Consider the following 14,243-nt stretch of genomic DNA (forward strand, 5'->3'; position numbering starts at 1 on the left):
ATAATTTTAGATAGTATGAGTGATACCTGCACAGAAGGAGCTTCACAGATTATATCACACCTGCGGGGCCACTATTAAAAAAAACCAATGCACACGCAGAGAGAAACAAATGCATCCTTTCATGGTCTTTCCCTCTGCTGCCTTTAGAGCACCCCTGCCTTTGTGTGATTTTTGTCGGCTCCGTCTTGTGATCCAGCAAGAAAGGGGGGGGGGGGATGTTTCAAACATGAATATAGGCCACAGACTCTGTCTCCTTTAGCTTTGTTGTTTTTCCCTGCAAGCTTGAATTATAAATAATGCAAAGAAGCCCTCCCTCACACGCACATACAAAACCCCCAGTTAGAATTAACTGGGTATCCCCCTTGTTTCCCCCTGACTAAACTCCCACCCGGCTCAGTTTTTAATTTGGTCCTTCTCTCTATACCATGCACCCTGCTCAAGCACTCTCTCTTTCTGTTTCTCTTTCATCCCCTCCCCCCGATCCCATTTATTTCTATCATTTCTCAATCCCCTAGTCTCCCTTTCATTCTCTCCCCCTCTTGTCCTTGTTTTAAGGATCCCTCGGTCTCTGTGCAGTCTGCAGCGTGGCAGATAAGACAGACAGAGGACAAAATGATAATCATGTTTAGCCACAGCACCGATCCCTTGGCAACGTTTGAATGTTTGGCTGCAGGAAAGAGCAGTGAAGGTTTGTCATGGTGTGTCCCCATGTGACTCCATACCGTTACATACAATATGTGGCTCTACGTCTGTGTGGAGGAGCGGTCGAATAATTCAATAACTGCTTTGTGTTGACTGAGAGGCCCACAGTCATTTTGGTAACTAACCACTTCTATATCATCCTGCCCTTTGCTCTTTCCTTTCCTCCCACCTTTTTTGTCCTCTTCTCTCCCTTTTCACCCTTTTCTTTCCTCTCTGATAGTACTTTGTCGTCTCCTCTCTTTCTCTCTCCTCACTTTCTTTTTCTCTTTTCCCTTCATCACTCCTCTTTTCCTCTTTTGCCCTCTCCTTTCCTACCCTACCTTGTCCTCTCCTCTTTTCTTCTCTTATCTTTCTCTTCTCTCCTCCTTTCTTCTCCTCTGTCTTCTCCTACCTTGTCCTCTCCATTCTTTATCCTCACCTCTGCTACACTCTCCTTTCTCTCTCCCCATGTCCCTCTGTTTACTTCTTCAATTCTCCTATCCTACCATGTCCGCTTCACATTTATCCTCTTTTTTCTTCTCCTCCCCTGCTCTTTCATCCTTTCTCCTCTTCTCTCGTCTACCTCCTCTCTTCAACTCTCCTCTCCTGCCTTCTCTTTTTTCTCTCCTCTGTTCTCCTCACTTGTTTTATCCTCCACTCTCATCTTTTACCTTCCTTCTCTTTGGTCCTTTGGCTCTCTTCTCCACTTCCTTCTTTCAATTCACATCCCACTTTCCCACCTACTCCTCACCTCACCTCTTTTCTCCTCTTCTCCTTTCTCCTTTCCTCTCTACTCATTTCCCCTCCTACCCTATGTTGTCCTCTCCTTCTTTCATCCTCTCTCCTCGCACAGAGGAGGAGGATCTCTCTGACAGGCCCAGCCCCCTGCGCTCTGACTCGTTCACACTGTGTGACAGGGGAAGGCTGGGCTGTCCCGAGCTTTATCTAAACACACACACTCACACACACACACTCACTCACACACACACACACACACACAGAGTGACTGCCTATGCCAGAGTCTGCCTGCGCTCTTAGCTCAAGCCCTCTTAAAGCTGTTTTTCTGCTGGGGATCAGCGAGAGCTAACGACACACAGCTGCCTCTGCTGAAGTCAGAAGGACAGGAGGAGAACAGAGGGGGGGGAAACGAGGAACAGGAGGGAGGAGAGGACAAGCACAGGGGAAAACAAAACCACCAGCAGACGCTAACTTCTGTCTCTGTGTCTCTCCTGCGGTCCATTGCAGTCATTCTTTAGCAGGGAGTGTTTTCTGCAGTAGTTCAGGACTTTTTTGCTTTTCTGTGAGAGGTGGGCAGAAAAGAAAAGGAAGAAGAAGAAGGGGCTGGAGTTCACATGACATAATCAGAGTGAATGGGTTGCCATGGTGACTCACCCAGGGAGCCTGACCCGTGCAGAGTGAATGGAGGGAGCGCCGTGGACGCCAAGTGAACGATAAACTAACGAAGGGGAGTCACCAGAGAGAGAGAAGGAGAAGGAGTGAGTGCTGGATAACAGGGAGCAGAGAGGAGCAGAGCAGAGGTCGAGAATGGAGGACGGGTTTTCCAGCTACAGCAGCTTGTATGACACCTCATCACTGCTACAGTTCTGCAATGGTAAAACCAACTAATCCTCTTGTCACACTTCCCTCCATCCCCTCTATTCCCTCAGCTGCATGTTGTTTCTCTGGACTTGACATGTCATCATCTGACTGGCTAAACTTGAGAGCAAGTAGAGATGTGTGTTTAAGTGTGTGTTACAGACATGGGCTGTTGTAGCTCCAGGTCCTACAGGGCTTTAGTGAAAACCTTTATGCTCTTGTGTCTGTCAAAATATTTGATTTTGAATATCTTGGGGTTGCTGAAATGACAGAAAATCACACTGTAGAATCAAGAGGAAGTTTCTGGAATCGAGGCCAGAATAATGTCAACAGTCTGTGTGAGCCAGCTGCCATCAAGAGAGCTAATAAACAAAGAAGGAGCGAGGATGAAGAGCAGTCCTTTGCTCACAGCAGCTGCCCTGATTACTCCACTTTTGCTTTATGTGATGAGGGGTATGTTGTGGTTACATTTCTCCTCTGCTGGCTGATTGTGATCAGTTTGCTGAGTGAGACAGAGCTGAAATGACAGAACAGGACACTATCTCTCATGTTGCCTGGTGCAGTAATGTAATTTATTTGCTGGGAGAAACCATACTCCAGGCTGCTGATGTTATGGGTGGGAAAGGGAGTGACTCAGGGAAGAAATAAAGCAGTGTGACACATCAGGATGACATCAGTTTTTAGGATTTCTATCCAAGAAGCTCCAGTTTCTTTTTTTAAATACACACTCATGATGTTACTTATGACTTGAGATGTACACCAAAACTACTAAACTATTTCTGAAAAGTCCAGTATAGTAAAAGGATTCTTCTTAGAGATTTTATAATTTTTTTTTCTTCCACTTTTTAAATGAGGCTCAGTTTGTTGGTTCCCCCACTGCCCACATACTGACAAACTACAGTTAGTGAGCCCCCAGCACAAAGGGGATTATCCCCAACACAATAACAGAAAATGTGACTGTAGTAGAGGGACTTTGAACCAGAAAGTAATGCTGAGTTGAGCTCCACTGAAGCAGCAACATGAATATAAAATGAAATGTTTATCACATGAGGAGTGGGACCTTCGCCTTCCCTAAAATACTCATCTCTTACCCCCTTCTCTCTGGCATCCTTATTGTTCTAAATGTACATCTAGCATTTTCCACTGTGTTTCAGTGACCACGTGGTGGTTAGTGAGCGTCAGCTGTATGAAGCGGGGAGTAATCTATAATTGCCATTGGTGGATAATGAAAAAATCAATAATATTTACTGCGCTGTGTAAGCGGGATGAGGGAACGCTGTTGTCCAACTGAGCAAATCATTGATGTGGAATGAAGAGCTATCTCGCACTGTGGGTAAGGTGTACCTCACTACTTTCATGAATGACTGATCAAGCAAGTGCAGTTAAAAGCTTTTATCCCTTATGGATTTCCCTCATCAGATTTATAGCAATTACAAAGGAGGAACAGATGAGCTGGTGAAGCTTATAGTTAAGCTGTAGATCACACAAAAGCAAAAAGGATGTCTTTTATATATTCCATGTATGGTATTCAGACAACACCTGCACCTGGATGACCTCCCTTGGTACATCAAGTCCAGAAATTAAGATGGTAGATCTGCTTCATTGTCCATGTAAGATCACTTGTAACAGCAAACAGGACTAAATAAGACATCAGACTGAATCCAGTTCAAGGTTTGCGTGTTAGAAAACTGTGAATGCACCAAGGATAACAACAGACCTGGGTTGTTTGGACTGACCTGAAAAACAAGTGTGGCAGTTGCTGCATCAGAGTAGCTCTACGACTTCCTCTGCCAAAACAGCTGACCTTTTAAAAATCTCACCGATCGCCATATGGTGGCAGGAACAGCATTCCAGCACTGCAGCGTGCAAGTGTCGCCCTCGAGACTCGGTGGTTCGGTATCAGGTGGGAGAAGTTTTGTGTCAGAGCAGTCAAGCATGGAGAGAATCTGGAAAATCCAAAATAGACTTTGCACACACAGTTTTCCCTCAGTTAACTAATTACACACAGCCGTGTCTTTTTATTTAGATCCTCCTTGTTGTATTTTTTTCCATGTTTTGACCAGCTAAAACAGGGACAGCCTGTGAGTTGTCTGACACTGCGAGGTTGTTTGTAATTCCTCACAATGTCATGTTTCCTCTCTGAGAGAAAGCAGATGAAATAAGACATGCCGCTCCTGGGATGTTTCCAGGGGTTTTCCAACCTCTAAACCTCCTGATTCCTCTCTCGTTCCTTCACACACACAAAACTGAAACACACTTGCAGAGACAAGGGAGCAGCGTCTTGCTCATTGTTCCACCAGACTGCTTAATTGGGTGAGCTTGTAAGATGAGCGTGTGCGTGTGTGTGTCTAAGTAGGTGTATACACGCTACAGATTGTGTGTGTGTGTGTGTTTAGAACCTGTAGGCCAAAATGACATCATATTTGTTCCGCTCTCCAGCTGAACCCAGATCAACCCAAAAGCAAAAGTCAATGATGTCATTCATTCCCCTCTCTCTCTCTCTCCCTGTCTCTCTCGGCCCGTGTGTTGTGGAGCATCCAACCAGACTAATGTTCGGAGACTAGGTCAGCTAAACTGCAGAAACACACATAGGCTGCACACTTTGTCCTCAGGAGGTTGTGGCTAGCTCAGGCTAACTGAAAATTAGCCCCTTTACACACACACACGCCTATTATGGCTGATGAAGGAAGTGAATCCTTTCTAGAAGCTGTTTTTCTGTGTTAAAGCCACTAAATCACATCAGGGCTGGTTCTGTTTCTGGTTCTGGAGAAATGTATGGTTTTGATTAAATCAGTCTGTGCTTGACCCCTGGTAATGACATTGCTGTTGTTTGTGTTGAATTATCTTTGTCCTCGCATCAGATTGACAGGAGTCTTGTTGATTTTAAGGTTGCTAGAGATAAATGTTGCAATGTCCATCAGTCCAATTGTTGGTCAGTCTGTTGGTCCAGCACTTTGGTCCAGACTGAAATATCTCACGCCATGAAATTTAGTACATTTAAAGTCAGTAGGTTCAGTACTTTGGTTTATTACTAAAAATCTGCAAAGCTCATGAAGGTTCCATCAACCTCTTTTGTACTTACCAAATGTTAGCAGACTAACGTGCTAAACCAGAATAATGCATGTACCTGTTAAACATCAGCACTCAAACAATCAAAATTGCTGCTGATTAATTTTGTGTCGGTTGACTTTTCCATTAATCATGTAGTCTTTCCAGCTCTGATCTGAGCTCTTCACAAGTTGATTTTTATATCTCACAGAAAAGGAGAGAAGCCAGGAAGGGACAAAATTTGAAAACACTTGAAATGCAATACTTTGAACTCTGATTGGAAATTATGTTGAGTGCATGAAATGTGTCGCTAAAACTTGTACAGTCATTAGAGCAAAAACACGACTTAATGCGATTCCTTGTTTATTATCTGTTGATGCACCAAATGCTCCTGATGTGTTAATAAGTAAATCTGGCTCACTTGCAGCGCGCATGTTCATCTCAAAGCACCCAGCCTCTTCATCTTAACAAATCCATTTGCCTGCATTCATTAGTGAGATTTGGCCTTTCACCTTTTGAGGTAATGATGTCTGCTCAGATCTGGATCAAACATCCCTTCATGTCTGTGCTCCACACTCACGTTGTACACCCACAGGCACGCTGGCACAGCACTCACCTCAGCGGCAGTGTGCCATGATGGCACCTGAACATGCCTGCAAGACACCTGAGGGGGCATGGCGAGATAGGAATACAGATGGATGCAGAGAAATTAAAAGAAAAGAAAACAGCAAAGTGAGTGCACAAGAAAGAAAGGAAGTTTGAATCAGTCGGAGTGCAGAGGGATGGACAGAGAGGGAAAATTACGGTAATAAACACAGAGGCTCTTTTGATGTGTGTCAGAGGTATTTTGATGCACAGTAGAGGTGACATGACTCCATCCAGTCTCCTCCTCTTCTTAGCTGTGCATCTGTGAGTATCTGCATCCAAACCCTAATTGATGATGGCACGTGCAGAGGGATTAGGATTAAATCCCCGCTCACGTTACCAAGCACAGTAGCCAAGGAGGGATGCCAGGGAGGCGGAGACAGAGGTGCATGTGTTTGTATGTAAGTTTGACTTTAGTTTTCTGGAGTTTAGAGGCTGCAGTGAGCCTTCAGGTCAAATAGTATTGACAGAGCCACTGAATCCTTTTATTTATTACAAATTGTGGACTTTTATTAAAGTAAGAAGTGACTCTCATCTTGAAAATATGCTGTATACTCACCAGAAAATATCTGCTCTTCTTCCTTATTTTAACATCTTTTCCTGCTATTTGACATATTCGATCAAACCTGCTGACAAGCTGACCTTCACTTTGATATTTCCTCCTCTCACGTAAAGCTGCAGCAAGATGTCAGTGTGGAAACAGTGGGGAGGGGGAATATGGACCTGAAGGGGATAACCGCTGCTGATTCATTTAAAGGCTGACATTGGTTTCCTATTGCTGTGTCAGTGAGCGTGCTCTGCACTCTCCATTTCTTTTTTTTTTATTAAACTACAGTCTCCCTTAGTGTCACTGGATTTCTTCACCTTGCTTTACTCTCCTTCTTTCTCAAGCTCCAGTCGTTTCTCCGTCACCCCTCATCCCTCCCTGCGTCAGACTCTCTCACGCTCTTCGTTTGATCTTGTGCGAAAGCCCCAAGTGAAGCTCAAAGTGCTTTTCTGTTTGTTTTTTTTCTGACTTTCAGACAGTCAGATATTGAGCAGGACTTCTGTAGTCACCAGCCTCAAAGCTCTCCTAACCCCACCCCCAGCCCCCAACTCGATACCTCCTTATCTCCTTCACTGTTTTTCTCCCTTTTCTCCTGATAAGGATTTGCCTTGCACTTTCTCTTTCATTTTGCAGAAGAGTGAGCCATTAGCTGCCAACGGTTAGGCAGAGTGACAGTGTGGAATCTTGAAATGTGTAAATGTGAAAGTCAAGCTGTGTGTGTGTGAGAGAGAGAGCAGGTCTGCGGCTGCCCTTGGTGCCAGTTGAGAAATGATGCCAGTTACATAACGGAAGCAGTCCAGTTTCCATGTTTTCACACTTGTGTCCTGCTCTCTTCATGAATCTTCTGTCTTTAATATTCATAAGCAGGGTGTTCAGCACAAAGGATACATACTGTACGTATACAGCAGAATGCACACAGGCCAGGATCACACAGAGCTACTATCAAATGATACAGAAAAGCAGGTGGGCATTTTAACATAAATGTAATGAAGGCAGTAACATCTAGACTAGAATTAGTGCTATTTAGGAAGTAAGGAATTGTTTTCATTTTCATCATAATGATAAAATATCATATTTTGGGACTGATTTCAGAATGCCATTTAAATTTTCAAGCCAAAACTGTGGCTGTGCAATCTGTGCATTTGAGAAGCTGCATGCAGACATTTCTGTTTGCAAAGTAACTTAAACTAAAGGATTAATCAAATACAAAAGTAGATGCAGAATGATTTTCTGTTCATTGACTGGAAGAACCAAGCTGATTGCAAAAAAAATATTCTGGTAATTATCAGTATTCTGGCACCTGCTCCACAGTACTTTCTGTTGCCTTATTGAGGAAAATGCACTTTTTCCCTTTTCTGCAGACACTGCACTTTTGTTTCACTCCAGCTCTCTGCAAAACTCTGTAGAGTTCAGAAATATGTTTTTTTCCCTCTGATTACGCAAATACTGTTGGTTATGGCGTGTTAACCTTGTGATGCCTTGTGTTTTATTCGGAAACAAGGTCAGAGTCAGCATGTTCATGAAAACAGCCTCTTGGTGAGCCAGCAGGCAGGCGATACCATTTGTTGTCTGAACTGAGTGTTTTCCCTCTCCTCTCCTCTCTCTCTCTCTCATCTTTTCCTTCACTGACACACATTCTTACAGCCTTATCGCATGACCCACTAAAACAATCAGGCATGTAAAGCAGGAGTGTGTGAGTTTCTATGCTAAATATATACTGACTCTGCATGTGTGTGTGTGTGTGTGTGTGTTTGTGTGTGTGTGTGTGTGCAACTAATGCTTCTGGCAGTCAAACATGAGAGGGAGACACACTCTCTGTTTATATGTGAATGTATTTGTGTAATTTGTGTATGTGTGCGTATTTTCACCTTCAAGTTCACTGAGTGTGCGTGTGTGTGTGTGTGTGTGCATACCACCACAAGGTCAGGAGAGGAGACATGCAGGCGACATGAGTCCTTCAGCAGGATGTCAGGGTTGCATAAAAATACCATGAAAGAGCCAGAAACAGAGTCGTGTAGGATTCCTCCACTCTGCATGGTAACACTAAATGTGCTCAGCAGAGCGTTGACTTCCACCTGTGGGGGAGGGTGACTAGTAATAAATCACATGCAAGTCAGCAGAATCCCAAGGAGATGCCATTATTTTTAGTCTCCGCTTGATGCTCAAAGTATCACCAAAACAATTCTGGCCAGTCACAGAAGCACAAGAAGGGAAAACAGGGAGATGCTGTAAATTGCTATCAGATATTTAAATTAGCATGCAACTGATTTCTAGCACTAGTTACAGCATTGGTGTGTGTCTGCGTGAGCACAGGTATGTGTGTCCGCATTCATGTATACACATTTATATGAGTGCATGAAAATGTCTGTGCATAAATCTCCTTTTAAATGCCATAATACGTCACCACCTTTTAAGATTAATTAAAGATCAACTCAATGACTGTGACAAGGTGAATGTTGGCTCAATTATATTTATGGTGATTACATGAATGAGCGTATTGTCTCCAGTGGGCCACAGTCCATTGATTCGGTCGCTCCTCATCTCTAGACCCTGGGCAGGAGTTTATCTGGCCAGTTGTGATGTGAACAGATATAATTAACCTCTCTGTGCCCGTGATGCAGCTCCCAGAGACTGCTCAGCTCCCTAATTGGTCTCTTACACCTGCTGTTAATGGAAGAACCAAGGGGGAAGCCCCAGCTCTGTGTGTGTGTGTGTGTGTGTGTGTGTGTGTCCACCGTTGCGTGTGTTCAGCCTGTCTGAAACAGATGGAGAGGGAAATGAGGAGAATCCCATTAGAAATTTCATTAAAAATAGATTGATCAACAACACAGGTGCAGAGATGAGAGGAAAGAGGATGGACGTCATTCTTTGATTTTTTTCCCCCTGTTTATTGTTGCCTGTTTGTCAGTTTCAATTAGGCTTTAAAGGAAAAGTTCATGCTTTAACAAATGCAATTAACATGCAATGTTCCTTCTTTCAATTGGCCATCTTGTGCATGTGTTTTAATGTCTTATAGTTAATCTTTCACCTGAAACATCAGTTACAGTTTGTTCTCAGAAACAAACAAAGTGTCTTACAGTGAAGATCAACAGTTAAGCAGCACATGAAGAGAACAAGCTGCCAGTCTCTCTTCTGACAGTAAACAGATCTGTTAAACTTGCTTTTTTGAATGGAAAACTCAAAGCTGTCTCGCTCTTGTAAATATAAATCGAGTATAACATAGATGGCTGATCCACATTGCACATGTATAATATTGGGAACAAGCAATACGAAGGTGTCAATGAAGGATGCCATCTTCCACAGCTAAAGCTTTACCGGTATGCTGTTAACAGAGTAGTGTTAAGTCTGCCTTAAGTTTTTCTGCTCAGATTCATTTCTGTCAGACTGTGTAGAAGGCTGAGATGTGTCAACATTTCTTTGAGCTCTGTTTGTTCAGGGTATGTAATCTTTCTTTCGCTGCTCTGAAGGTCACTACTTTTCTGACTGCTGATCTATGTGTATGTGTTGTTATTACAACCAGCAACTGTGAGCAGCATAGAAAGTTTTCAATACAGTTATTTTCATATTTATTGCCTTTTACTTCCATTTTGATGTGACTGAAAAGCTAAGAAATGGACATAACCATAAAAGAACAATGTGCATATGATAATTCTCTCTGCAACCTTGGCCTGTCCTCAAGACACCCACTTTGGGAAGTGCTGATCTTGAGGACTCTGTTGAAGTCTGAAGAGCCACCACTGACAATCACTTAAACCCAGAAGCTGCACTGATCCAATCAGTTAGTAATGAAAAAAATGTAAATAATAAGCCAGAACCATTTGAAATTCCCCAAACTGTTTTGCTGTAACATGGAAGCAACTGTCCACTGTGAGGTTTGTCGCTCTCTCAAGTTCAACATAGCTGGATGTGACAGGCTGAGGTGTGTTTTCTGGCTGATGTCCATGCTGGGTTTATGAAAACAGAATGTATGTTAAAGCAAACATGACTTAATCATCCCGAAGTCACTGATTGATATCACAGTCACAGCTTCACATGTGCATTCAAGGGCAGATTTCAAGAATAGGAAATTTCTTTTAAGATTTCTCTCAAGTCCAGTTGTGCACCACTGCTGTATAGTCAGGCATTTTGGTGCCAGGCCCACAGTGGATGACATCTGTGGCCCCCATGCTGCACCTTGTTCTCTCCCCACCAATTGCTGCCTGATAATAATTAACATAATTTGTTGTTATTAGAGGAAGAAGTTGGCAGCACATTTATTCATTATTTTCAAACTTAAAAAAGTTCAGAATTTAGCCAACCGTAGCTGCCTGAGAATGAGGACACAGGCGGCCATACAACAGATAGTCACAGACTCACTGTGTAAACTTAGGGTGAAATTGCAGCACTTATTGCTCATTAAACTAACTATTCAATTTAGAAATTGCACAAATGTTACTCTGTGAAGTCTTTCCTTTATTTTTACAGTTACATATCTGCAATCTTTAGGCATCACATGTAGAAGGCCTAGATTCAATTGCACAATTCAATTTACTGATTTATTCTGCCCGCACCCAAAAATCTAACATTGTCTTTCCCGATAATCTTGTTGCTGGGTCTATAGTTGTGTAATGATCGTATTTGCCACCACCAGTGCCACTGTATGTTCCCTCCCCACCAGATGGCAAATACGATTGGCTGATGTTCAGGATGGTGATGGTCTCTGGCACACAGACTCTGTGTATCTTTATGCGTGCAAGATGATTCTCACTCCATGGAAATCTAGTTTCCCATAACAACACTGTTACTGGATGGAACAACATGAGTGCGCGCAGGCACACACACACACACACACATGCATATTGGATAGAACAAGTGTCCCGCCTCCTGTTCCTTCCTGGTTGTTTGTTACTGACAGAGACAAAGCCCTGTTTCATGTGGAGAAAGGTTGGGACTGAGAAAGAAGCTTGTGTCAGAGCCTGGAGTCACTGCCAAGCATGACTTAGTGTTTCTGTGGTCTGCTTCTTCCCTAAGAGTCACAGCAAAAAGAAGGATGTCTTTCTTCAGCCCCTTTTTTTTTTTTTTGGCTTTTATTAGTTAAATTGCGATGTAGACAGATATCTTATATAAAGTCAGAATCACAAGTGCTTTGATGGTTGTTGCAGAAACAAAATAATACAAGTTGCCTGCCTGTTTGTGATAAGTCAGCAAAGAGACTTAGCTGCAAAGCTGGGCTTCTATAATGTAACTGTGCCCAGCAGCAGTGGCAGTACACTGAAAGCAGTGGATCACAAAGAGAAGCTTGGCACTGTTCTCACAACTGTCACCTTTATCATTCTGCTTGAGCTTCAGCCTTTTTCTGCCACTGTGCACCTGAATGAAGAGCTGATAAATAAAATTTATTTAAAGGCCGTTAAAGGCTTTGACCTTTTCTGCATGCAGGGAGGAAGATTAAAGCACAAACTGTGTAGCTGTTGCTGCTGCATTATTTTCTGCAAATTCCTCATGGATGAAAGTAATTTGAATCCATCATGGGAATGATGGGCTCATACACCGTAAATGCATTGAATGGCAATTGAAACGATTCCATCCATCAATACTATCAGCAGCAGGGTTTGATTTGATGAGAAACATGCCTCTTTCCATTTTACATCACACTGTCTGCGTGAATCTTATCCAAATATACCTTTCATGCTGCTATTAAAAATGGCAGTTTGTTATGGCTGCAGAATGCACGCCACTGCAAAGTTTATTCTGAATTTATTGATGCTCCAATTGTGAAGTCTGCATGTTCTTGAAAACGAGAGAGAGAGAGAGAAACTGCTAAGCTCTCTTTGAGTGTAATCCTTCAGTCTCTCTTATTTTTTTCGTCCCACGGTCAGTTAATTTCTAACCTTGTTTCAAAAATCCACCCCGCCACAATTTCATGAGAGAGGGAGACAGACCAATGGAGAGACAGAGAGAGAGGTGAAAGAGGTTAGAGACAAAGAGGGAGAGAGAGCATACAAATCCAGCCTGCTGCTAAGCTCAAAGCCCCTGAGTATAGGGATCACTAGAATTGAGCAAGATCTGCTGCACATATCCAGAATAATCCCTCTGCCACACCGTGAACACTTCCTCTTCGACAGAGAAGAGTGTGTAGGAGTGTGGGTGTGTGTGTTTTGTCAAAGCAGGCAGTTGGGATATTGGCGTGCACAGTATACAGTATATGTTTGACCTAAAGAGTTATTCTGCCTCAGTGGGTCATATCTTTCCACTGTATTTTTCGTCTCTCTCACACACACGTTTCTGCTTTCAGATATCTCACAACATCTCAGAAAGGCTTTAGGATTGTTCAAAAATTACTGCTGTGGGAAGAGAGGTTAAATCTTATTTTTCAGTTTGTTGCATTATTATCTATACCACACAAGCCAAATTTGTAGGACAAATTTAACTTTTTACTTTTTGTTATGGTGCAGAAGGAGCTGAAAGAGGAAACATTATTTTGAATAGGTTACTTGTAGCGTGGTAGAAAAAATAAATAGAGATAGACCCATATCCTCTGCACAGCATCACACAGTTAGCAACCACCACCACCCCCTCAAATGTGAATAAAAATCCACATTGTCGTTGAGATAGTCTTACTTCACTACAAACTCTCTTCATATAAGTTGATGGCCACATTTTGCTTTGCATCGACTCTGCACACCAGTGACAGCATGCAGTTTATGACCATGAATAACTGTATCGCTATTCTTTGACTGACCCTGACTGTCCACCGTCACTACGCTTACTTTATCAGAATGATGGTCTGCAAGCATGTGATGGCAGATGGAGTGGATCAAACTAAGTAAGCACGGTCAAAGTAAAATTTACAGACAGGTGGTGCTTCATTGCCAAGGGATTGGCTTTTTTAGCTGCAGCGTTTGCCACAGGTACTCCACAAATAGGACCCGTTTGTTTGTGGTTTGTGTTTTTAATGACATTGTATCTTATGCAGCTTCACTGCCACCCCTAAAAGTCAAATGTATTCTAACCTCAGCATAAAGAAATAACATGTAACCCTGACCCTTTCCAGTCCATCCCCCTCCACTCCATAATAATTCGTGCACAGTCCCGTATCACTGTGTACAAGCAGACAAAAGCACTGATGGTGTTTGCATCAGACGATCATGCACTCGGCCACATCACATTCTGCTTGTGTGTCCGTTGGCTCCCGCTTCTCTGCTCTCTTATGTCTGCATTAAGTGTGTGTGGGAGTCTGCGTGATGCTGAGAGCAGCAAGGTGGGGGAGCTGTATCATCCCATTTGACCTGAGTTTAACCTCAGGAAGGATGTGGCTGATGGGCGGAAGGAAGGCTTAAACATGCTCGTAGAAGGACAGAAGATCTCTTGGGGGTCATTTGGCAACTCTTCATGCTCCTCTTTGACCCAGACATACACTCTTTATGCCCCCCCCCCACACACACACACACACACGCACATGCACTCACACTTACAAACACATTCAACACAGCTCCATCTTTCTCTCTTTCATCCATCTGTCTGTGTTTGTGTGATTGTTTCTCCTCTTTAATCTCTGTTCAGGTCACGTTAGGGCTTCCCCTACTCAGATCCACCTCCGTCTATTTATAGCCTCTAAGCCCCAATCCAGCAGGAGCCATCACCGGCGGCTTGTCAACCAAGCATCTGCCACTCTAATCTGCTCAGCTGACTAACTAATGCACCTCTGTCAGGTCATCCACTGCTCGCTGCAGGTGACACAGCAGAT

At 43.2% G+C, this 14,243-nt stretch overlaps 1 protein-coding gene across 5 annotated transcripts in view; it reads left to right on the forward strand.

Moving 5' to 3' along the window:
* Window positions 1-14,243, forward strand: part of eml1 (EMAP like 1) — a 48,792-nt gene that overhangs the window by 9,207 nt on the left and 25,342 nt on the right. For 2 of the 5 annotated variants that reach the window (XM_046411881.1, XM_046411882.1), the window contains exon 1: window positions 1,638-2,293. The exons of 2 other annotated variants lie outside the window; for them this stretch is intronic. In XM_046411881.1, the coding sequence (XP_046267837.1) occupies window positions 2,227-2,293 (67 nt within the window). In that variant the 5' untranslated portion in view covers window positions 1,638-2,226. Of the gene's footprint in view, window positions 1-1,637; window positions 2,294-14,243 lie in introns of those variants that run through there. One more of the 5 variants, XM_046411884.1, reaches the window with a different exon arrangement.

The sequence above is a fragment of the Scatophagus argus genome, chromosome 15, assembly GCF_020382885.2.
Source record: "Scatophagus argus isolate fScaArg1 chromosome 15, fScaArg1.pri, whole genome shotgun sequence".
Classification (NCBI taxonomy): domain Eukaryota; kingdom Metazoa; phylum Chordata; class Actinopteri; family Scatophagidae; genus Scatophagus; species Scatophagus argus.